At 43.4% G+C, this 25626-nt stretch overlaps 1 protein-coding gene and 1 long non-coding RNA gene across 6 annotated transcripts; both read left to right on the forward strand.

Moving 5' to 3' along the window:
- The first annotated feature begins 4645 nt into the window (after nt 1-4645).
- Nucleotides 4646-10564, forward strand: LOC103162532. Of its 5 annotated transcripts, XR_003487340.2 has the most exons (6): nt 4646-4849; nt 6086-6206; nt 6317-6430; nt 9067-9196; nt 9372-9414; nt 10240-10564. It is a non-coding gene; the product is annotated as an uncharacterized LOC103162532 (long non-coding RNA). The 5 variants fall into 5 exon arrangements; XR_004770889.1 differs by lacking the exon at nt 9067-9196 and having other exon boundaries at nt 4646-5232; XR_004770890.1 differs by lacking the exon at nt 9067-9196 and having other exon boundaries at nt 4646-5232; nt 6086-6176.
- Nucleotides 10565-22915: 12351 nt separating this feature from the next.
- LOC100769208 (cytochrome c oxidase subunit 7C, mitochondrial-like) lies at nt 22916-24042 on the forward strand. Its single transcript, XM_035448110.1, has 2 exons — nt 22916-22927; nt 23845-24042. The coding sequence occupies exons 1-2, from the start codon at nt 22916-22918 to the stop codon at nt 24040-24042; spliced, it is 210 nt and encodes a 69-aa protein (XP_035304001.1).
- The last annotated feature ends 1584 nt before the right edge of the window (nt 24043-25626 follow it).

Consider the following 25626-nt stretch of genomic DNA (forward strand, 5'->3'; position numbering starts at 1 on the left):
CTATTTCTTCTCTAAGTCAATACTAACTTCTATGTCTTAGAACTGCTGAATTAAGCATACATAAACTGCTTATAAGGCCTGTTGTACTATGTTCACAGTTAGTAGTGACTGTTTACTGTTACTAGATATTGCTTACTAATATTTCTACTTATCAATTTTTAATGGTTCCAAAACTGAATTTTATTTATGTTTTGGAGACAGGGTTTCTTTATGTAGCACTGACTGTCCTGGAACTCACACAGATGCACCTGTCTCTAACTCTCCACTGCTGGAATTAAAAGCATTTGTCACCACCACCTGAATTTTATGGCAAATACTCTAAACTTCATATTGAGGGAAAAAGCACTTAATTGCATTTATTTGTTTATTTGGTATGGGTGCACATGTGGAAATCCAAGGATAACTTTCAGGAGTCAGTTCTGTCCTTCCACCAAGTGGCTTCCAGGGATGGACCTCTAGTCATTAGGTATGGTAGCAAGTGCCCTGACCCACTAAGCTAACTTGCTGGCCCAAAAATAAGCACTTAAAACAAATTGTTGCTGGGCAATGGTAGCACGTACCTTTATTCCAGGAGGCAGAGGTAGGCAGCGGATCTCTGTGAGTTTGAGACCAGCCTGTTTTACAGAATGAGTTCCAGGACAGCCAGAGCTGTTACACAGAGAAACCCTAGGGGGGAGGGGTGTCTGGGACAATGACAACAAAACACTTAAGAGGGCCAGAAGGAAGGCATAGAAGGTAAAAGTACTTGTCAAGTCTGACAAGTTGAATTCAATCCCTAATAGCCATAGAATAAAAGGGAGGAACCAACTCTCAAAAATCATACTAATTTCATTCATGTCCTCATTGCCATTGCACATGCATGCACAAAAAGTAAATGTAGTAAAATCTCTTGTAAAAATCAGAACATTTGGGCTGGAGAGATGGCTCAGAGGTTAAGAGCACTGACTGTTCTTCCAGAGGTCCTGAGTTCAATTCCCAGCAACCACATGGTGGCTCACAACCATCTGTTATGAGATATGGTACCTTCTTCTGTTCTATACATAATAAATAAAATCTTTAAAAAAAATTATTAAAAAAAATCATTTGCTATGCATCAGTGGTGAATGCTATTAATCGCAGCACTCCACTGGAGAGTCAGAGGCAGGTGGTCTACAGCTTGGTCTACAAAGTGAGTACCAGGAGAACCAGGGAGTCTATACAGAGAAACCCTGTCTCAATTAATAATAATAATGAAAAATACATACAGCTCTAAATAAATGCCCATCTATTAAAAAAAAAAAAAAAAGACAAGTACCCAGGATGGCACACTCCTCTAGTCTCAGTTACTTGGGAAGCTGGAGCTGGAGGTATAAGTGAGCCAAGAAGTAAGATCACCTTGGCAGTTAGGGATATAGCTAAGTGGTATTGTTTTCCTAATCGTTAAACTCAAAGCCCTAAATTCAATCCTCAATAATTTTTTGGGGGGGAGGAAGGGGGTAACATCCTAGCAAATAGTTCGATATGTGACCTGCTCTGTAAATGAGATCTCTAATATCTTATTTACATTTTTAGACTTGCAGTTTTTTTGTTTGTTTTTTGTTTTGGTTTTTCGAGACAGGGTTTCTCTGTGTAGCTTTGGAGCCTATCCTGGCACTCGCTCTGGAGACCAGGCTGGTCTCACAGAGATCTGCCTGCCTCTGCCTCCCAAGTGATGGGATTAAAGGCATGTGCCACCAATGCTCGGCGACTTGCAGTTTTTTGGTTCATATGCTAGGATTAGAGCCCTGTGTCTCAAGCTTGCTAGGCAAGAAATCTACAACATCCCATTTTCTTGAATTTTTTTCACTGACTGAAACATTGGAAGTGATTTTTTTTAAGTAACTTTCCCCCCATTAATTCACTTTAAGATAGGAATACCCAGGATGGAGAAATGGCTCAGTGGTTTAAGAGTTCAAGAGTTCAGTTCCCAAATGAGCTCACATCTGTCTGTAATTCCAGCCCCAGAGAATATGATGCCCACTTCTGGCCTCCAAGGGCACCTAAAAATATATACAGCCATACACATAAAACATTTTTTAACAATAATTTAAGAGATTTTTGATTAAAAAAAAAGACTTGAATACCTCAATATATATAAAATTAATTAGATTCCCTCCTCCAAAGTCCTCTTCTATCCTCAGGCATCAGGCACACACATAACACAGACATACATACAGTCAAAACACATACATATAAAACAAAAATAAACCTAAAAAAAATTTTTAATTCTCATTTAGCACTTGTAGCTACAACAAAGCATTTAGCAAGCCAGCACTTTACTAATGAGTTTACAGTAATCTATACAGACTACAACCAACCATTGCTGGCACTTTAATTATTTCTTAGGACTTTATGAGACAGGGTTTCTCTGTGTAACAGTCCTGGCCTACCTGAAACTTGATTTGTAGACCAGGCTGGCCTCAAACTCAAGAGATCCACCTGCTTCTGCCTCCCAAGTGCTGGGATAAAAGGTTTGTGCCACCACCTCCCAGCTATTTCTTAGGACTTTTTATGAGCTGCCCATTCTATTTGCCCAGTTCCTTACACTTTCATACTGTCTGCACTCTCAAAGGTGAGGCAAGTAGGAGACTCATTCCCATTTCAAAAATGTTCCAGAGTTACCATGCTGGACACAGAATTCTACAGCTATGCTTACCAACTGCCACTCTCCTCCCTTAAAGCTGTCTTGCAGGACAAGTGACCTTTGCAGGACAAGGATGCAACAGGGTAACTGTCAAAAGCTCTGTCAATATGCACATGCCTTGTGGCCCTTGAAAGATAAGGAGCTAATTGCACTGTGGAGTTAAGATAGCAAGGTGGAGAAGGGATGCTGACACCCATTTTCAGACGGATCAGTTAACGTCTATTGTGGATGGTTCACTACAATACACAGCACATTAGGGCCTGGCTGGCCTGTGCACCTTACCTGATCCATAAGCTTAATTATAGCACATATACAACATGGAAGTCGCTCTGCTCATGCCTTTCCAAATATTACTGGAAAATATAGAATGATTTTTAAGATAACCCAATTCCCCCCTTTAAAAAAGAAAACCAAAAATGGCAAATCATTTTTTAAAAAATCTTTAAAAAAATTTTAACAAGGGCAGAATCTTCCTTTCCTCAGGGTAAAGAAACTGTAGCTCACCTTTGTCCTCAAGCTTTTAATATTCAGCTCAGTTTAACTTCACAATCAGCAGTCTCTAGTGCCATGAATGTGTCTTCAGTCCTTGCATACAGGATTTAACCCAAAATTACTATTGTCAGTGTAATGGACCAAGGCATTCAGACTACAAAAGAAGCCACTGCAATTACTATCCACTGAATCTTTACTATATATCCAACTTCCCATTTCCACACCTCTTAATTTAATACAAGGCCATCAGACATTCATCTACTATTAGGGAATGAGAACTAAAGTAGACAATCTCCCAAATTCCCTCTCCCCCACAATAGCAGGTAAGTGCTTGAACTAAGAAACTAAAACTGCCTAGTCCTCAAGTTGCAATCCCAACGTGACCATTAAAACTACCTGCATGACCTTGGGCCAGTCATTTCAAACTTCTAGGGCTCAGTTTCCTCCACTGGCTAGTTGAACTTTTGTTTGGTTTTCCTGCTTTTAATGGTTCAGTGAATACCCACACTGGATTACTATCCACCACCGAATAGGCAGGTGCCACAAATAGTTAAGCCTTAAGTTTCTCAAGCGCTACACGTTCTAGTACATTCTTATCCCTCCTCAGGGTGCTATCTATGGTCCAGTCTTCGCTTTTGGGCATGTTATTTTCTAATACTGGAACTGTAACGCTCATCTCTCGATCTAGTTCACCTTTCTCTACTACTCGGACTACCTACTAGGCCCGATTCCAGTTGTACACCTGTACCGGATTACTCAGTCCACCTCGAGGTGGGCCAGGACAGGGCCTAAGAAAGCTCTAGAAGCAAAGCCATAGAAAGTTGTTAAGCTTTCTCAGAGGTCAAGGGAAGCCCCAGGTCACCTGCCACGCCTCCCAAACCTCGGCGGCGCTTCTCAGGCCTGCCTCGCTACCTGGGCCGCTCTCCTCACTGCCCTGAGCTTCCGCCAAGGCCTACGCCGGTCGAACGCCCGCCCGACCCCCCGGCCGTCGAGACTCCGGCCACGCCCGACCCCTCCGCCGCGGCGCCGTTCTCCCAGGTCCCCAAGGCTAGTCCCAAGCTTGAGGCTCCCGCACACGCTTCCCGTCTCACCTCGAGCCTCCCGGGGACCACTGACGGCTCCCGCACCTTCTCCCACCCGCACACCCGGCCCCGCGCTGCAGTGGAGACAGCGGCGGAGGCGGCCCGACCGTCACGTGCCGCAGAACTAAGAGGCCTCCGCTACCGCTGCCGCGCGAGCGAGCCCCACCGCACGAAGACCAACCCTGCGTCCGCCCCTCGGTCCTGAGTGGTTACAACGAACGCAAAATTCCGCCCATTAGCGCAAGACCTGCAATTCCATTGGCCAACACAGCCATCGCTCAAAACTCCTTCTCATACGCCCCCTAGGGCTATTCTTCGTGGAGGGTGATGATTGGTCGAGAGCAGGGCAGGAAGTTGTTGTTGATTGGGCAGGAGGAAAGAAGGCGGGCCGTGACGGAGCGGGAGGGAGCGCTCTCCCTGGGCCGGTTAGCTTTGGCACGCTTTCTCGCTTTCTCGAGTGGGGTCGCCCTGGTTCTTCAATGGGCGGCGTGTCGGCGGCCATTGCGAGAAGACGCCTTTCCCACCCGTTGAGCTAGGAACGCTGTTCCAGCCCCAGCTGCCCTTCGTTACAGGGACACGTGGCCTCCATCAGAAATGGAGGGAGGTCGGGCCGGTATGTCTGCAGAGAGCGAGATTCCAATGGGCCGCAGGCTCCACTGTTCCTGCGGAGTCATCGCCCTGATCCCGGGAGCCTGAGACCTCTCTACCTAACAAAACACGATCTAGATCACAACCAAGCAACATAAAGTCATCTTAACCTGTTCCCGTGCTGTTTCCTGATTTTGGTCATTAAAATCAGACACATCCCTAGCGACAGAATTGAGAGGCCATGTGCAGATTTAAAATACCCATTTCTGTAACTCACTCATTTTTCATTTTCAATATGCTGAAAACCCCTGTAAGACTGAAGTGACTTTGAACATCCTAATCATCTCTGGTTGTGTTTCGTGACCCAAAGCTTTGAATACTGGGGAAAGAATCAGCATGATTTATCGTGTATGTAACTACATAAAATTAGCTCTATTCCTGCCATCCCAAGGGAAAAACAGGGTTTAATGTTTGAGTCATTCCCTAATTTTATAACAGAGAATTTGCTTTATTTGCCTTGGAAAAGTGTTGAAAACAAAAATTTGAAGTCAGGTGTGCTAGCACATGCTTTAGTCCCAGTTCCCATGAACTCAGGAGGCTGAGGCAGGAGGCTCCCCTTTAGGGTCTGGGGAGAGAGCTCAGCGATTAAGAGCACTTGCTTGCCCAATCCAGTTCCCAATACTCACATTGGGTGCTCACAACTTCCTATAATTCCAGCTCCAGGGGGTCTCATACCCCTTCTGGATTCCAAGGGCATCTGCACTCTGACATGCACATAGCCAAATACAGATACTACATAAGTACACATAATTGAAAAATTCTTAAAAAAAAAAAAAATCCACAGGCGTTGGTGGGGCATGCCTTTAATCCCAACACTGGGGAGGCAGAAGCAGGCCGATCTCTGTGAGTTCCAGAGACAGGCTCCAAAGCTACTCAGAGAAACCCTGTCTTGAAAAACCAAAAAAGGAACTTAAGCTAAAAAAATAATAATCCCAGCACTTAGGAGGCAGAGACAGGTGGGTTTTTGTGAGTTTGAGGCCAGCCTGGTCTATAGACTGAGTTCCAGGACAGGCTCCAAAGATTTACAGAGAGAAACCCTGTCTCAGAAAACAAAAACAAAAACAAAAACAAAAATTTACTTAGATGGGTTCTGGCTTGTGTTACCCAAGATGGCCTTGAATTTAAGAGAGCCAAAAAAAAGGTGGTGTGTCCATACTGAAAGGGTAGAGGAGCTGAAACTTTTTCTGTATGAAACTGACAGAGAAAGAAGTGAGACTTGGACTGGACTTCATACAGATATGCAGAATTTCTGAAGGCAGAATTGGAAGAAGGATTCTTGAGATGAAGAAAAGGTGAATGGGAAAGGAGGCCGCAAATCACAGGTGTTTAGAGGATCCCTATAAAAAAATGTTTTGGGGGCCATCATGATGACAGCGCTCTGCAGGTAAAGGGCACTTGACACCAAGTCTGATGACCTGAATTTACTTTCCAGGACTCACATTGTGGAAGAAGAGAACTGAATTGTGCTCCCATCTCCACACACGTTGACATACACGCAATAGTAAATGTGAAAATTGAATGAAAATGAGGACATGACGGCTCCAAGGTACACAGTCCAGAGAAACTGGGAAACTCAGATTTCTGATACTGTCATAGTGCACCATTACAGACTATCACAGTTTCTTGTATAATTCAATTTATCCAAATAGCTAAAGCTTAGCAAAGTTAGCAAATACAAAGGAGCTAGACATATATCTTCAAGGCAGTTACTGTTAACCAGAATAGACCTTAGGAATTTATAAACCATATTTATCAAACATACCTTATTCATCAAAGATTTGTTGCTTTTTGTTGTTGTTGTTGTTCTGGTTTTTCGAGACAGGGTTTCTTTGTGGCTTTGGAGGCTGTCCTGGAACTAGCTCTTGTAGACCAGGCTGGTCTCAGACTCACAGAGATCTACCTGCCTCTGCCTCCGGAGTGCTGGGATTAAAAGCATGCACCACCACCGCCTGGCTAAAGATTTGTTATTACTTATCTAAAATTTTCTAGAAGCTTGGTGTTGTCAACAAAGACATAAGTGGTTAGATATACCTCTCTAAGTCAGTTTTTGTTAACCTGAGTTAGAGAAGACCTTTATAACCTGAGTAGACCTTTATGACTTTAGGAATTTATACTACATAAGTACACATAATTGAAAAATTCTTCAAAAAAAAAATCCACAGGCGTTGGTGGGACATGCCTTTAATCCCAACACTGGGGAGGCAGAAGCAGGCCGATCTCTGTGAGTTCCAGAGACAGGTTCCAGAGACTGTCTCCATGATATAAAATTCCAATCTAGCTGGGCAGTGGTACCGCACAGCTTTAATTCCAGAACTTTAGAGGCAGAGGCAGGAGAGACCGTCCTGGTCTATAAGACCTAATTCCAGGACAGGTTCCAAAACTACACAGAGAAGCCCTGTCTCCAAAACAAAACAAAGAAATTCCCATCTAAACTGGGTGGTGGTGGCAGATACCTTTAAGCCTAGCACTTAAGAGGCAGAGGCAGGTGGATCTCTGTGAATTCAAGGTCAGCCTGACCTACAGAGCAAGTTCCAGGATAGGCTCCAAAGCTATATAGAGAAACCTTCTCTCAAAAAAAAAAAAAAAATAGGAAAATTCCATCCTAATCCAAAATATTTTGTAGACCGGTTGCCTCTGCCTCCCAAGTGCTAGGATTGAAGGTGTGTGCCACCACCACCTGGCCCACATCATCATTTTAATCAAGATGGTGAAGTTACATGGCATGTACTCTCTTTTAACATTACTAAAGATGGCTGTGGGCCACATGGCTTCATACATCCCGATAAGGTCATCAACCAAGATGGAGGCAAGATACATGGTTGCTATTTAAGAACATCTATTTTTCTAAACAAGACTTAAATTCAAGTTACATGTGCAATATGGTAGTTTGAATGTAACTGATCCCCATAAACTAATAGGGAGTGGCACTATTAAGTGGCTTTGTTGGAGTAGGTATAGCCCTGTTGGAGGAAGTGTGTCACTGTGGAGAGGGGCTTTAAGGTCTCATATATGCTCAAGCCATGCCCAGTGTTTTCAGACTACTTCCTGTTGCCTATGAGTCAAAATGTAAGAACTCTCAGCTCCTTTTCTAGCACCATGTCAGCCTGCATGCTGCCTTGCTTCCCACCATGACAATAGTGAACTAAACCTGTGAACTGTAAGTGAGCTACCCCAATTAAATGTTTTCCCTTATAAAAGTTATCATGGCTACTGGGCTGTTGTGATGAATGCCTTTAATCCCAGCACTTGGAAGGAAGAGGCAGACAGATCTCTGTGAGTTCCAGGACAGCAAGGGCTAACACAAAGAAACCCTGTCTGGAATGAAAACAAAACAAACCATGGCCATGGTCGTGGTGTCTTTTCACAGCAATAAAAATAAAAACCCTAAGATATACAGTATATTCTAAACAAGAGTTGAATTACATAAATGATTTGTTGTAGCAATTTAAGATTACTTATGTATAGATTATTTTTTAAAGATTTTATTTATTATGTATACAACATTCTGCTTCCATGTATATCTGCACTCCAGAAGAAGGTACCATATCTCATAACGGATGGTTGTGAACCACCATGTGGTTGCTGGGAATTGAACTCAGGACCTCTGGAAGAGCAGTCGTTGCTCTTAACCTCTGAGCCATCTCTCCAGCCCCTGTATAGATTATTTTTAACTGTAAGCCTTTTGTTACAAGTTTTAAGTTAAATTTTTGTTAACAGATTTGACAGATGTTTTAACCATACCCAATAAACTTACAAACCCTGAGAGTTTACTTAATAGCTTTAAAAGATTTTTTGAGAGCAGGGAGCCAAAAAAAATTATAGACATAAAAGATTTTTAAGAGTGAAAACTAGAAAAACCTTAGAAATAAGAGGCTTGGAAGTGTAGAGCAGAGAAAGCTTAGATATAAGAGATTTGGGGAATCATTTGTGCAGTGGCAAAAGTTGTTACCATATGAGAAAATTTGAAAATCTAGTGTTCCATCTTTGGCCTTTGAGCTGTTTGTAGTAAGACAACGAAGCTATAATGGAATCTCTGAGTCCTAGGATTCAGAGAGAAAAGGTCGTCATATAAGGTCCAGAAGGGTGTATGGAAGCAGTGGGACTTCCAGGAGGGAGGCGATAGACAGAAGAGAAGAAGGACAGGGTTTGATTCTTATCTGAATTCTTTCTGAATGACTCCAGAGCCTTGCAAAACAGTAATGAGAAGACCTAGCACACCAGGAGGTCTCATGGCTGAGGGCTGCTGAGGCAAATGGTTCCTTTAAACAACTCCAAATAAGAAGTTTTGATATTCAGAAATTATTTGCTAAAGGTATACATTGTGTAACAACAAACAAGTTTTTTTTGTTTTGGGTTTTTTGTTTGTTTGTTTGTTTGTTTGTTTGTTTGTTTTGCAAAGCAACTGGCAATCAGTTCACCAGATGCTGATTGACCCTGTTGCTTTGCTAAGCCTAAATTCATCTTGAAGTGACCTTTTTCTTCCACAGACTCACTTAAAACAGAACACCAACATGACATGACTGCTCAAAGGTATAGTTGAGAAGGATTTTTATTGTAGATATGAGAGTTCAGCCTAAGGCATCTGGATGAGTCCAGAACAGGACAAGAAACAAGTACATTGAGCATGGCCAGTAGATTGGGGGGGGGGGGATGAGAGAGGAAGAGAAGAGAGAGGAAACAAAGAGAGGGAACCAAGAGAGAGCTGAGAACCAAAAAGGAACATGGTCAAAACAGCAAGTTTACATAGGAAAGAGAAGCTGGGGGCACGGAAGGGAAGCCCCTGGACTAGAGAGGTTGGGGTGGAAGAGGGAGCAGAGCGAGCCACAGATACCAAGTGAACCGAGAGGGCAGCAACTGTTTTGGTATGCTAATAGGCACCTCAGTTAGCCATTAGTCCCAGGTTTCTTTGAGACCTGACAAAAATAAAATGTTTGCAGGTCAGTGTTGGCACATCCTTTAATCCTAGCACTCAGGAGACTGAGGCAGGTAGATCTCTGGGTCTGAGGCCAGCCTGGTCTACAGAGCAAGTTCCAGGACAGGCAAATGTTATTCTTTTGTTTAAAATTTCTTTTAAATTTAATCTTTTAAATAATTTAAAAAAAATTAATCTTTTGTTTAAGAAAAGAGAAATGCTGAGACATGAGACATAAGACTATAAGTTTATTATAAGGCCCGGCAGAATGGGGAGACTAAGAAGGGGTAAATGGCTGACCGCCATGGCCGGTCGCCATAGAGAGACAGAGCGAGTGCATAGGTGGGAGACAGAGTAGAGAGAAAGCAGAGCGGGGAAACAGAACAGAAACAGAGAGAGTAAATGGGCAGGGACCTGTCCTTTTAAAAGTCTGTAATCCACAGGTCACAAGCTATCAACAAGAAGGCAGATGTCCTGCAGCCCGCTATTATGGATGGAGGACCTTGGGGATGGCTGTCCATGCAGCCTGCTGGCAAGTCTCTGTTATTCTTTAATCATTGATTCAGGTAAAATCTTATCCTTCTCAAGAACTCTGATGCTTTTGATGACTGGTAGTCTTGCCAGCTTAAAGCAAAAACAGATTCCTGTTTTTGTGAAAGATAGGAAAGTCTAAGATGTATGAAAGTCTGAGAATGTAGTTACGAAGGCCTGAGGATAAAAAGGCTTAAATGATGATAAAGTGAGTTGAGACATTAAAAAGACTGAAATATGTTCCGGATTTCTCTATTTCTCATGCTACTGTTCATAATAAAGTTCACCAATATCACTATAGGATCATAACTACAAAGTCAAGATTAAGATGCTTTTCATTGTCCTAAAAAAAAAAAATCTGTCAATTTTAAAATGGTAATGCTTTTAGCCAAGTTGCTTCTAACATAAATATGCTGCTAATGTGTCTAATACTTATGTTTCTACAAACTCTAATGATTCTTGTAAGTTCCAGGGAGCTAAATTGGATCCAAACAAACAGGTCAGATTCACTCCAGGTAATATTCAATCTTTTCCTGGTCCCAGGACTCCCTTCCCTCATGTTAGGACTCCTTGGGAACCCCTCCCTCATCTTACAATCTTCCCCTCAAGTGACAGGACCTAAGAAAAAATTTTTTTTCTAAACTTAACCTTGTCCTCTGCTCTGTCAGCATCTTACCAGGTCTAAGAAGCACCAGGGAGTTCCGTACAGCCTGAACTGCAATGAAACAACCAGCTTCCCCAGGACATGGCAGCACCCCAACCTTCTCGGGTCCCCCAAAGATGGTCAACGCCCCCCACGTCAGCAGGAAGCAGTCTTGAGAATTCAACACCCTTATTCCTTAACCTGCCATGTCTAACACCCCACCTTTTTCTAATAATAAGTAGAGGTGGGAATGAAAGGTTTAGGCATTATGCTGGCCTGCCCCTGTTACCTGGTGGAACAGGCAGTACCCTGGTCAGCCCAAGGTTCCATGGGAACTAATTCTGCACACAGATACAGAGGACCCCTTTAAAAGATAGGTCCCTGCCCATTTACGCTCTGTTTCTGTTCTGTTTCCTCGCTCTGCTTTCTCTCTACTCTGTCTCCTACCTATGCGCTCTCTCTGTCTCTCTAATCTCTAACCGGCCATGGCGGTCAGCCATTTACCCCTGTTCCTCTTCTTAGTCTCCCCATTCTGTTGGGCCTTATAATAAACTTATAATCTTATGTCTCATGTCTCAGCATTTCTCTTTTCTTTTTTTTTAAACAAAAGAATAACACCAAGACTGTAGAGAGGAAAGCCTGTCTATGGGGAAAACAAAAATAATAGGTAAAATATTTTGATTGGAGAAACGTATTAGGGAATGAACAGAAGTCAGCTCCAGAGTTGGGGTGAGACCAGGCTCTGAAAGCCTACCTAGTCAGGGAGTTTGTAAGAAAAATAGTATAGAGCGTAGTCATGATTGAGATTTTCAGGGAAGAATTATTTTAATGTTATTGCAGACCAGTCTGGCAGCAGTGAGGAGGCCATCTCTTATACTGAATACAATAGTGGGATTAGCAGGGATCTAGAAACAAAACCAACGGATATTGTTGCTGAAGAGCCATCATAGCCAACACTGATGGTGTTCAGCCTGGCTGGCTGGCTGGAGGTTAACTACAGAATGCAAAGCACAAAGTTTGGGAAGAGTAGCTAGTCCTGTCTCTGGGCCCAAGATTGGGATTCTTCAGCTAAAGATTGTTCTTCAAAGAGGGAGCCAAGGACAAAACCCTAAGGAATAGGATTATTTCCTTGATAATCCAAAAGAACTTTGAGATAATATTAAAATAAATAAGCAGATCCAGGTGTGATGAATGGGCCTGGAGTGCCAGCTGCCCTGCAAACTGAGGAGGCAGATTACTTGGTCAACAAACTGAGATCCAGTCTTTTAGAAGGGAGAGAGGGAGGGAGAGAAGGCGCAAGAAAAAAGGGAGGGAGGAATGAGATTTTGTTGTTGTTGTTGGTTGCTTCATCTTAGTTCTTAGATGTAGAAGCTAGTATGACTTCATGGTCTAGAAGATGGCTAGGCTATGGGTTTCAAAACAAATTATATCCATTAAAAATCGCATACGTCATCTGATGTACAAATTCTACTTCAGCAGAGAGTGATGGAGTGCTTGCCTAACAGATGTGTGGCCCTCAGTTTAATTCCCAGGACCACAAAAGAAACAAAACAAAACAGCAAAGTAATGAGCAGAGGAACGCAGTGCTTTGGGGAGAATGCCGGCTTGATAAACACAAAGCTAACACCTGTAATCCTACTGAAGGGAAGTAGAGTCAAGAAGTTTAGAAATACGATGTTATTGATTTGGGACAGCCGAAGATAAACTCTTTCTGGGACTTTGGTGAAGGAGGTGATCAGTTGGAACCTCGAGCTTGCTCCTGCACCATTCGGAAAGCCCTGTTCCTGTCTCTCTCTCTCCAAACCCCACCTGCTCAAAGAGCCTCTGGACAAAGGAAAGACACCAAAAGCCCAGTTCCGAATTCTTAGCATCTACTGCAGCTTTCCCCCCTGAAGTTGCCAGACACCACCCACCTAAGCGATCAGCTTTTGACCATACTTAGCCACAAGGCCCAGCTTGTGGAGGACAGACACATCATCACCCCTAGCCTACAACCCTCCCTGCTTTAGTTCAGGGGCGTGGTTTCTCTGGTCTCTATCTCTGCGACTGGAGAACTTGCCCCTAAGGTGCTTTGCTCAAATAAACCTGTTGTTATCCTTTTTCATTCGGCCTTATCTGGACTACTGCATCATCGGAGAAACTTATTATCGGGGACAGAAAACCTGCTAGTAAAATCAGCTGGCTGCTTTCTCTGCCTCTTTGAGATAGTGGGGTTTACCCCCGCATCTGGCTCCCAAGTCTTTATTGGTAAAATAAAAGGATAGAGACTTAAACATTTGTTAAATGTTAAAACATTTGTCTTGCCCGGTGGTGGTGGTGGTGGTGGTGGCGCACGCCTTTAATCCCAGCACTCAGGAGGCAGAGGCAGGCGGATCTCTGAGTTCGAGGCCAGCCTGGTCTCCAGAGTGAGTGCCAGGATAGGTTCCAAAGCTACAGAGAAACCCTGTTTCGAAAAACAAAAAAAAACAAAACAAAACAAAAAACCATTTGTCTCCCTATGTGGAGGTGGCTGAGGCCGCAGCAGTGAGACAAAGGCTCCCCTGGGCTGCGGCTTCAGCAGCAATGAGGCAGCTATGCAGTCAGCAACTGAGGTATCCATAGGATTAAGTGTAACCGCTGTGCCGCAGATATAGAACACTTCAGTAATTTCATACATACATACATACATACATACATACATACATACTCTAGTGTTTTTCTGTGTAGCTTTTGGCTGTCCTGGAACTAGCTCTGTAGACCCGACTGGCCTCAAACTCAGAGATATACCTGCCTGTACATCCCAAATGCTGGGATTAAAGGCTTGAGTCACCACTCCCTGGCTATATTTTTTTCTTTAAAAAAAAAAAAATATATATATGTGTGTGTGTGTGTGTGTGTGTGTGTGTGCGTGTGCGTGTGTGTTCTTGGGGCTAGAGAGATTAGATAGCTCAGTGGGTAAGAGCAATGGCTGTTCTTTGAAGGGACCCAAAGAGTCAATTTTCTCTTTCCATCTTGTAGGTACCAAGGACTGAATTGAACTGAGGTTGTCATCAGGCCTGGTGGCTGTCTTCAGAGTTACTATTGCTGTGATCGAACACCATGATCAAAGCAACTTGAGGAGAAAAAAGGTTTATTTGGCTTATACTTCTGTTTCACAGTTCATCATCAAAGGAAGTCAGGACAGGAACTCAAATGGCAGGAGCCTGGAGATGGGAGTTGATACAGAGGCCATGAGGGGTGCTATTTACTGGTTTGCTCCCCTTGGCTTGCTCAATCTGCTCTCTTATGGACTCCAGGACCACCAGCCCAGGGTTGGCCCCACCCTCAATGGGCTGGCCTTTCCCTATCAATCACTGATTAAGAAAAAGTCCTACAGACCAGTGGTGGTGGCACACGCCTTTAATCTCAGCACTTGGAAGGCAGAGACAGGTGGATCTCTGTGAGTTTGAGGTAAGCCTGGTCTACAGAGTGAGTTCCAGGACAGGTTTCAAAGCTACAGAGAAATCCTGTCTTGAAAAAAAAGAAAAGAAAAGAGAAAATGTTCTACAGGCTTGTCTAAAGTCCAATCTTATGGAGGCATTTTCTTTTTCTATTTGAGACATGATTTCTCTGTAACAGTTTTGGCTGTCTTGGCTGTCTGCTTGCTCTGTAGACCAGGGCTTGCCTCAAACTCAGAGATCTGCCCACTTCTGTCTCCTGAGTTCTGGGATTGAAGGCACATGCTACCACCATGCTGGACAAGGAGGCATTTTTTTAAATTGAGGTTCTGTCCTCTCAAATAACTTTAGCTTGTGTCAAGTTGACATAAAACTATCCAGCGCAGTGGCAAATATTTTTACCTGCTGAGCCAGCTCACTGGCTCTCTTGTTTTCCTTCTGTGAGATAAAATACACTATAAAGGCCGAGCTGGCCTTGGATTTGAAATTAGCACTAACTTAATTGCATAGTGATGGCAAAGACCCACAAAGAGAAAAAGAAATACCAACTCACTCACCTTACGCCATTCCAACCTGGCACTAGCAAAGGAGGCTGTTCTTCCCTTTGGAGCCACCTGACTTCCACTTCCCCCTCTCTTCCTTCATGAAACACTCTGCTCCCATTTATATGTTCACAAAGGATCTTCCAGTATAGTGCTGGCTAACCTGAAACTTGATGTGTAGATGGGACTGGTCTTGAATCTGCCTCCTAATTCAGAGATTACAGGGCTGTACCACCAAGCACAGTTGCTCCTGCACCCCCACCCACTTCCTGTGCCTACTAAATAATCACTCTGCCACTAAGCTACAACCTTGTCACAAACACATACGAACACACAAAGACCAGGCTGGCCTCAAACTCACAGGGATCCTCCTGCCTCTGCCTCCCAAATGTTGAGATTAAAGGTGTATGCCACCACCAACTGGCACAAATACTTTTTTTCAATTTTACATTAAAAATTGTGTATAGAGTGTGGGGGTGCCATGATGTGGGTGTGGAGGCCAAAGAACAACTTGCAAGAGAATCAGTTCTCTCTCTCTCTCTCTCTCTCTCTCTCTCTCTCTCTCTCTCTCTCTCTCTCACTTGAAATGGGGTTTCTCTGGGTAGTCCTGGCTGTCCTAGAACTTGCTCTGTATACCAGGCTGGCCTCAAAGTCAGAGATCAGTTCTCTTCTTTTACAGTGTAGATATGAGGATCAAAATTAGGTCATCGGGCACCTTTACCCATTAAGTCACCTCTCTGGTCCATATTTACTTATTTAGAGGCAGGGTTTCAAGTATACCAGGCTGGCCTTGGAACCAATATGTAGCTAATAATGACCTTGAACTGGTCTTCCTACCTTCACCTCCTATGTGCCGACAGACACTACACGGTTTATGCAGGGCTGTGAATAAAACTCTTGGCCTTCACGTGTTAAGTAAGCATTTTATCAACAAATCACTAACTTCTTGATCTGTAGTTTATTTTGTATGCATGGATTGGGGGTGCACATGCAGTTGTGTGGAGGTCAGAAGACAACTTTGTGAGGTCTGTTCTCTCCTTCCACTGTTTATGTGGGCTCCAGGGATTTGAACTAATTCGTCAGGCTTGTGCAAACACCTTCACCCATTGACCTGTCTGTCAACTCCTTGATCTGTATTTTCAGACATCATCTTTGTTGTACTTTTCCAGGATTTTGAAAAATGCCCAACACATACCGTGTAACCACTACCACTGTCAAGACAGAGAACATTTCCACTATTCAAATGCTGTTTCCATTTCTCCTGATGCCACTCTTGTGTGTGTTGTCTTCTGACTACCTATGCGACACCACTTCTGTCAGTTCGATTCTGTCCTGACACTGCCCAATATTACAAACCCAACTCCATATTCTTTGTCACATAAGACTCCACTCACTTCAGATGCCAGCTGCAAACAGGATGTCCAGATTGCCAGCCACATTTCTAGACTACAAATTGGGAGATTCTGACAAGCTCTCCTCAGGCTCCATAATTTGCTAAATAGAATAACTCCAGAACTCAGAGAAGAGCTTTGCTTATATTTGCCAGTTTATCCTAAAGGATATAACTCAGGGACAGCCAAATGAAGAAATGCACTGAGCAGGAAGGAGGTGGGTGATAGGGCATGTGCTTGAAACGTCCATTCCCTCTGTGTGTTCCACTCTCCTTGTACCTCAGTTGTCGATGGAGTGTGGAATTCTCCTAATTCAATATTCGAGGGTTTTGTATTTATTTGGTTTGTTTTTAGGGATTTTTGGAGAGGTGCATGGAGGTTTCATTTTATAAGAATCACTGATTGCCGGGTAGTGGTGGGGCACGACTTTAGTCCCAGCACTCGGGAGGCAGAGGCAGGCGGATCTCTGTGAGTTCGAGACCAGCCTGGCCTACAACAGCTAGTTCCAGGACAGCCTCCAAAGCCACAGAGAAACCCTGTCTCGATAAACCAAAAAAAAAAAAATAATAATAAAATTAAAAATCACTGATTAAAATACTAGCTATAGGAACTCAGTCTCCAAGACCTTTCTTCTCTCCCGGAGTAACCAGTAGAAACTTGTAAGAAGTGCTTACATGGATGGTCCATTTGGCCACCAGCCCTCATGTTGAAGCCGTGTAGAGTTCACCAGTACTCATCTAACCCACACAAACTTTAGAATGGATGAAAGGGGCTCTGTGAAGTAAAAAGATATGACTCAAAACTCAAAAATACATCTCTTACCTAAAAGGGAATAAGTTGATTCTGGGGACAAATGAGTAACCATGGCCCAGGGACACAGATTTAGGTTACCCCAACCTAACTATTTGCTGAAGGCTTTATAGTAACAGAACAAGCAACAACAACAACAACAAACCCATAAATCAAGATATATACGGGTAGAAACATCAAGCAGAAAGATTACAGTAGCTTGAAGAAGCCTCTTCTCTAGGCTTCAGATATTATCTGATGGCATTGTTAGGGAAGATAGGGGTCTTGCTGGTACATTCTAAAAGGATTGACTCGATATTTATAAGGACATTAGGTTGCACAGAGAGGTGGGTGATGCATGGCTTATTTAAAGAGTCGAAGCTAGCCAGGCATTGGTGGCACACACATTTAATCCCAGCACTTGGGAGGCAGAGGCAGGCGGATCTTTGTGAGTTTGAGGCCAGCCTGGTCTCCAGAGTGAGTGCCAGGATAGGTTCCAAAGCTACACAGAGAAGAAGAAGAAGAAAAAGAAGAGCCAAAGCTATCCCAAGAGAACTTGGCTCCCCACCTGGGAAACACCAGCTCTGCACAATCACAGAAGTGTCAATCAATTTTGTAGAAATTGCTTTGTAGAAAGTTTAAATGTAGCTTTGGGTGGATGGGTGAGGGGGAGCTCCAGTCCCAGGAAGTCAAAGGCTGTAGAACTCTGAGGTAGGAACCAAACAGTTCTTACTAAACTTCACCCATTCCAGGATCAGGAAAGCTGGCCTGTAAGGCCTGTCTTTTGCAGAGCTTTGTAAACATGGAATCATCAGTAGCCTTTCCTTACCCAAGGTTCTGCTAAGATTTCAGCTACCTCGATTGACCTCACTCCAAAATTAGTAAATGGAAAATTCCAGAAATAAAAATAACCAAGTTTTAAATAACTTTTATTATAGTATAGTTACAATTATCCTATTATTAGCTATTGCTGCTAAGCTCTTATTATGTCCATAAATTAACTTACCCTGAGTAATGTATGAGCTTAGCAAAAATGAATACAAAAGGCTCAGCAGTATCTTAGGTTCCAGGCATCTGAGGAATATCTTAGGACACATTCCAGAGAGATGGCAGACAACTGTGTAGTATTTGGGGTCTGGCTCTTAGTTGATTTTTTTTTAAAAAATAACACATTGTGTCTGTGTAGGTGTGTACATTCATTGTTGTGCCATAAAGCATGCATGAAAATCAGAGGGCAATTATGTAGGAGTCAGTTCTTTCCTTGTATCATGTGGGTTCCAGGGCTTGAACCTAGATCATCAGCCTTAGCCCATTGTCACCCGGCAAGCAGTGCTCCTACTGCTAAGCTGTCTCTAGCCCTAAAAATGTGTGTTCTAGAGCATAGACTGGTACATAATTATAATCCCAGCAGGTGGAAGACTGAGGTTCAATGGTCACTTCAGTCCAAGAGTCTGAGACCAGCCTACACAGTATAGGAGGACCTTGTCTCAATATTAAAATAAATGAGAAAATGTAAACCAGCTGCTGTGACACAGGATTGGATTCCCAGTATTCGGGAGACAGAGTCAGATTACCACAGAGGATGCCAGTCAGGGCTACATAGTAAGATCTTGTCTCAAAACTACCAGACTACAACAAAAAGGGGTGGGTGATGAAATGGCTCAGCAGGGAAGTGCTCCTGTAGCCCAGCCTGATGACTTGAGTTTAATCCCTCGGATCCCACATTATGGGGGTCTCATGACATTGTCCTCTGACCTTGACATGTGTGAAGTGGTACACACACACACACACACACACACACACACACACACACACACACACTCAAATAATGAATAATGGGGGGAGCAAATAAAAAATGATAAAAACTTATGTTCTCAGCCAGTTGTGAGTGGTATGAACCTGTACCTTCAGTTACCCCAGGAGGCTAAAGCAGACTCAGGAGGACTTCCTGAGTGTAGGACTGCCCCGAGAAATTTAAAAAGACCATGTCACAAAAATACTGTTTTTTTTTGTTGTTGTTTGTTTTTGTTTTTTTGTTTTTTGAGACAGGGTTTCTCTGACTGTCCTGGAACTTACTTTGTAGGCCAGGCTGGCCTCAAACTCACTGAGATCAGCCTGCTTCTGTCTTCCTAGTGCTGGGATTAAATGCATGTGCCACTGAAGCATGGCTAGATAAATACTTTTTTAAAAAAATCTAGGTCTATAACCAGAATGCTGGCCCTCATGCTTCCTGTAACTATAAATATCACAAAGACCAATGAGCAGATTTAGGAACTGATCTTTTCTATTTTTTGAGACAGGGTCAGTTGTCATGTATCTCCAAGCTGGCCTTAAATTCCCTATGTAGCTAAGAATGATCTTGAACTTCTGACTTCCTGCCTTCAAATTCTGAGTGCTGGGATTGCAAGTGAGTATCCCTCTCCCAGTTTTATCCAGTGCTGGGGATTGAACCTAGGTTTTCATGCATACTAGGCAAGCACTATACTAACTGAGCTACCTTTCTAGCCCAGAGATTGGATTCAGTTGTGTTTTATTCAGAGTGTCATGATCTGAGAAGGGTACTGCCAGTTTAGTACTCTAGAGAAACCATGTCGACACTATATTAGCCTGCCAGTTTTATAGTGGGGTGTAAGGAAGGGTATCAAAGACAGCCAGTCAGTCATTCAGGAGCTAGGTGGCCAGGTGCTCTTCTGAGATCCACTGTCTCTCTCATCACTCTTTGCACTTCTCAGTACTATGTCTGGACTGCTGGACTTCTTGGAGCTGTCTGGTTAGTATCTGCCAATGTCAGTTCTCTGCTCCTCTAGGTACCATCTGGGCTAATGGAATCAATTAGGAACAAAGAGGCCATTAACCTCCTTGTGTTGAGATATTAACACACACACGTAGAATCCTTGTCACAATGTAGAACACAGAAGTGCCCGTGTAAGAATTGAATCCCCCTACCTCATCATCACATGGTTTTATGATGTTTTATTTTAGGGTTGGTGTCTTACTATGTTGCCCAGGCTGCCTCTGAACTCCTGATATCAAGTGATCTTTAACCCAGCCTCAGTCAACTCTAGTTAGGACTACAATCTTTACTGAGATATAATTTATACACTATAAAGGTTACCCATTATAAGAGCGATTACTTTCACTAAATATATACAATACATGTACCACCAATAAATTCCTTAGTGCTCACTGTCAGTCAACATCCAGACAAACAAAATGTGTCTCTCTCTCTGTATCATATTTTGTAATAGGCCACAGATTTGGAGTGGGCATCTGCTTGGGGCTCAGCAGACCAAACTGACAGTGTTATCACAGTAACTGAGTTCAGATTGGTTGCAAAAGGCCTTGTGGCCTGTGAACTAAGCTACAGATTAGCTAGTCAAAACTGTAACCAGGGGCTGAAGAGATGGCTCAGTGGTTAAAAAGCACTCAGTGGCTTCTCCTGCAGAGAACCTGGGTTCCGTTCCCAGCACCCACATGGCAGCTCACACCTGTTCCTAACTCTTGCTCTAAGGATCATAAACTATTCTGGCCTCTGAGTATCAGACACACAGATGGTGCACATATATATAACACAAACATTCATACTAACTTAAAAAAAGAAAAGCAAAAAATAGTAACTGATGTGCAATGGTGGTACAAGCCTTTAATCCCAGCACTTGGGAGGCAAAGTCAGGTGGATCTCTGTGAACTCAAGGCCAGCCTGGTCTACAGAGTGAGTTCCAGGACAGCCAGGGTAGGGCAACACAGAGACACCCTGTCTAGAAAAACCAAATCCAAACAAACAAACAAACAAACAAACAAACAACAAAAACTTGTAGCCAAATTGACTGGTCGATTAAACTATAACCAATTTAGTTGCTTTTGTGATGTCTCACTTGGTTTTCTACGTTGTCTGATCAAGTCATTGGCTGCTCTGGTTCTGGAAGCTGATTGACCTTCAAATCATGTTTTGTTTGTCTTTGGCTCTACTAATTTAACTATGCAATTTCCCTTTTAGTAGTGGAATATAGTGGTTACCTGGTGACTTGCAGTATCTGATTTCTTTTGGTTTGGATGTTTTTTGACTTGTTCCTGCTGAAGCTTATATGAGTACTTTATCCCTTTTTATGGCTTAATAATGTTCCAGTATATGGAGATACATCTTATCCACTGATCATCTATCTGAAGGAATCTGGATGGCTTCCAATTACCAGTTATAATGAGTAATGCTGCTATGAATATTTGTACACAAGTATTTGCATGGGCATGCTTCCAATTCTTTTGAGCAGTACATAGTAGAATTACTGACTTGTGGGTTTATGTTTAACTTTGTAAAGAAACTGCCAAACTGTCTACACTGTGGCTATGCCATTTGATATTCCCTCGTGGAAGGTTCCAGTCTTACTATGTCATTGCAGATTTGCTACTGTCCATCTTTTTGAAAGTCATCTAGTGGGTGAGAAGCTATCTCATGAGGTTCTTCTAGAGGTGAGTCCCCTCTGGCAGTAGAACTCTTATTTTGTACATTTTGCCTCATCTTTCTTGGTACACTAACCCTGTTGACCAGGGTGGGGTAAAGTTAAACAGCCCCAGGCAAGAATGTTACAGTTCTTACCTGCAGGTCCAAAGCTTCTCCTGACTAAACACTTGTGCAATTGTTCCAGTGCTGTGATTCAGCTTACAAAGGGCTACTGGGTCGGTCATTTTTTCTCTGTGTGTGCATGTGTGTGTCTGTGTACATATGTTCATATACACATATTCATGTGTATGTGTGAACACACACCTGCCACAACTCACATGTGGAGATCTGAGAACAACCTAGGCTGTTGGCTCCCACCTTCCACTTTGAGATGGTCTCTTTGCAGCATCTGGAGATTCTCTGCTTCCCACTTCCCTGTAGGGGTATTGAGGGTCACAGATATTTGTGCTTTATATCCAGTTTTTTGTGGGTTCTGGAGATTTTTATATTTTTTTGTTTTATTTTGCTTTGTTTTGTTTTTTCAAGACAGGGTTTCCCTGTGTAGTTTTTTAAAAATAATTTGTTTAACTTTATTTGATGTGCATTGGTATAAAGGTGTTAGATCCCCTAGAACTGGAGTTACAGTTATAAGCTGCCATGTGGGTGCCGGGAATTGAACCCGGGTCCTCTAGAAGAACAGTGAGTGCTCTTAACCATTGTTCCACCTCTCCAGCCCCTATCCAGCCCCCCCCACGTAGTTTTGAAGCCTGTCCTGGAACAAGCTCTTGTAGACCAGGCTGGACTCAAACTCACAGAGATCTGTCTGCCTCTGACTCCCAAGTGCTGGGTTTAAAAGCATGTGCCACCAACGCCTGGCTCTTACACTCTTTTATGTGGGTTCTGAGGTCCCACACACTAGAGTGGCAAGTGCTTTTATCCAGTGAGCCATCTCCATATCTTCTTGTTTTGTTTTTTGAGACAGGGCCTCACCACACAGCCAAAGATGTCTGGGACTAACTCTGTAGGCTAAACAGGCTTTCAACACATAATCTTTCTAAACCCTGAGTGGCTGTAAGTTTTCTTCAGTTTTGTATTTTTCTTTTCTTTCTTTTTTTCTTTTTTGTTTTTCGAGACAGGGTTTCTCTGTGTAGCTTTGGAGCCTATCCTGGCACTCGCTCTGGAGACCAGGCTGGCCTCGAACTCACAGAGATCCGCCTGGCCTCTGCCTCCCGAGTGCTGGGATTAAAGGCAATCGCCACCAATGCCCGGCCAGTTTTGTAGTTTTCTAAGATAGGATTTGTTTTGTTTTTGCTCCCCCCTTTTAAAAAATGATTTATTTATTTTTTATGTGCATCGGTGTTTTGCATGCATGTGTATCTGGGTGAGCGTGTCTGAACCTGTAGAACTGGAGTTACAGTTGTGAGCTGCCATCTTGGTACTGGGAATTGAGCCCAGTTCCTCTGGAAGAACAGCCACTGCTGAGCCATTTCTCCAGCCAGAGGTAGGGTGTGTCAATTTCACTCTACCAAACCACTGCCCTCTCTCAACCTTAGCTGAACAATTTCCCTCTCTAGCCACATTCTCTGTTTGTCCTATACTGCTTCCCTGCTTGTGTATCTTGACCTCTGTTCTATGTGTAACTTTTTCCCCTGTCTGCCTGTCAGCATCATCTGAGAAGCTTCTCAAATCACAAAACAAATCAACAGTTATCCCAGCATGTAGAAGGATGAGGCAGGAAAATGGAATTTGGGGCAAAAGACTGGGGATGTAGCTCAGTTGGTACAGTGATAGGCGTGGTGTTTGCCTAGCATGCAAGAGGCCCTAGGTTCTATTCCCAGAGCTTCATTCATTGAGCAGGCAGATGTGGTGGCACATACCTGTAATGCCAGCACTGGGGAAGTGGAGGCCAGACAATCACCAGCTCAGTCATTCCTGGCTTTATAATGTCTGGGGGCCAGAGAGATGGCTCAGCAGTTAAGAGCACTGACTGTTCTTCCAGAGGCCCTGAGTTCAATTCCCGGCAACCACATGGTGGCTCACAACCACCTTGAATGAGATCTGCTGCCCTCTGCTGGTGTGCAGGCAGAAGACTGTATACATAATAAATCAAAAAAATAGAATCTAAAAAAAAAAAGAACAATACTGTTCTTAAAAAAAAAAGTCTGATGCCAACCCAAGCTAAGGAGTCCCTGTCATATAAAACAAAAGTTTGGATAGCAAGACTGTACAGAAAGGAGACTTGAGTGATGCAGCCATTCCTTCTGCCTTCTGTCACTGAGCTCCTTGCAGAGCTTCTAGCAGCATCATATTGAGCCAAGCATCCATAGGTTCAACACCTCCATGGTCCATCACAGCTACTATAAGGAGGACCTGGAAAAGAATTTACAATTTTCAGTGGAAAATAAGAGATGGTCACTGGCTATGAGGACCATGTACTTTAGATCTGGATTTGTCATGCCCTTCTTTATAGTAAGGCACCAGCTACTTAAGAAATAAGGATGTTTAATTCATCAATTTAACAGACATGAAGAATGGTCAAGAAGTGGTGTCTCAGTTACTGTTCTATTGCTTTGAAGAGACATCATGACCAAGGAAACTCTTATTTAAAAAAAAAAACATTTAATTGGCAGTTTGTTTACAGCTTTAGAGGGTTAGTCCATGATTATAATGGCAACATGAAGGCAGGCAGGCATGGCACTAGAGCAATAGCTGAGAACTTCACATCCTGATTCATAGGCAGCGGGAATAGAGAGAGAGAGGAGAGAGAGAGAGAAGAAGAAGGAGAAAGAAGAAAAGAAGAAGAAGAAGAAAAAAAGAAGAAGAAGAAGAAGAAGAAGAAGAAGAAGAGAGAGAGAGAGAGAGAGAGAGAGAGAGAGAGAGAGAGCGCACACGAAGGCCTGGCTTTTCAAAGCTCACCCCCAGTGGCACACTCCGTCTATCAAGGCCACACCTACTCCAACAAGGTCACATCTCTTAATGCTTCCCAAACAGTTTCACTAACTGGGGAATAAGCATTCAAACATACGAGTCTATGGGAATTCTCATTTAAACCACAGGTGAGATCTCTGAAAACTGGATTGAACTCTTGAATTATTGTACTAGATAAGGTTATAAATAAACTAATGACATGGAAATAAAGTTTGATGCCATCTGGGTTTTCAAGTGAGATCTTGACAAAAAGCAAAATCTGTATTGCTGAATACTGTACCAGATTTTTGGAGTTAGGGCTCAGCCATCTGAGGAGTGAAGTAACTGAAGGACTTACAAACCTCTGGGAATTATAAATTAATCCTGGGATGGTATCATATATCTGTAGTCCAACTCTTCCTGTTAGACCCCTGGAAAACTCAGGCCTCCGGGGTCTCAGCCCAGGACCGAGGTCACCCCAATCACCAGGCAGATTCGAAATCACCAGGCAAACAGCATGAGGCTTTATTGTTGTTTAACAGCTAACCCCATGTTAGCTCGGGTCTTTCACCCACCTGCCATGGCGGATGGCTAGCAAAGAGATCTTGTAGGGCAGTGTCTAGGGGTACGCACAGGCTCAGGATTGGTGTGCCTCCAGACTTGGAGGGCTTGCCCTGTGTTGATTGGCCAACTGGTTGTTATGGCCCATAGGCCCTCCCAGGGTGGTTGCTATGCTCTGCGCGCCATTGCTGTGTGCTTGTCCGTAAAGCATACCCAGAGCTGTAAAGCACACCACCACCAGCTAACTTCTGATTGATTCCTTGCCACGAGGCAGGCACCTAACCTCTAGTGACCAAAGCAAGGTCAGAAAAGCATGTGTTACTGTCATGGCTACCAAAAGGGGCAGGCATCTGACCTTAGTGACTAAGACAAAGTCAGACAAATACGTGTTCAGCTGTTATGGCTGCCGAAATGGGGAGCTGCTCCCTTCATTCCCCCATTTTCTTTTTTGGAAATTCCAATCATGGAATTGCTGTCTCTCCCTTGTCCCCATCAGGGAGTAAGAGATATTGGCATCCCCATGCAAGGGAGTTCCTTCTGACTTAGCATTTTAACCAGGGAAAATGGGTGGCATATTCTTTCCCATGCTACTTCCTGCTGACTTTGGGACGA

The sequence above is a fragment of the Cricetulus griseus genome, chromosome 7, assembly GCF_003668045.3.
Source record: "Cricetulus griseus strain 17A/GY chromosome 7, alternate assembly CriGri-PICRH-1.0, whole genome shotgun sequence".
In the NCBI taxonomy this organism is placed as follows: domain Eukaryota; kingdom Metazoa; phylum Chordata; class Mammalia; order Rodentia; family Cricetidae; genus Cricetulus; species Cricetulus griseus.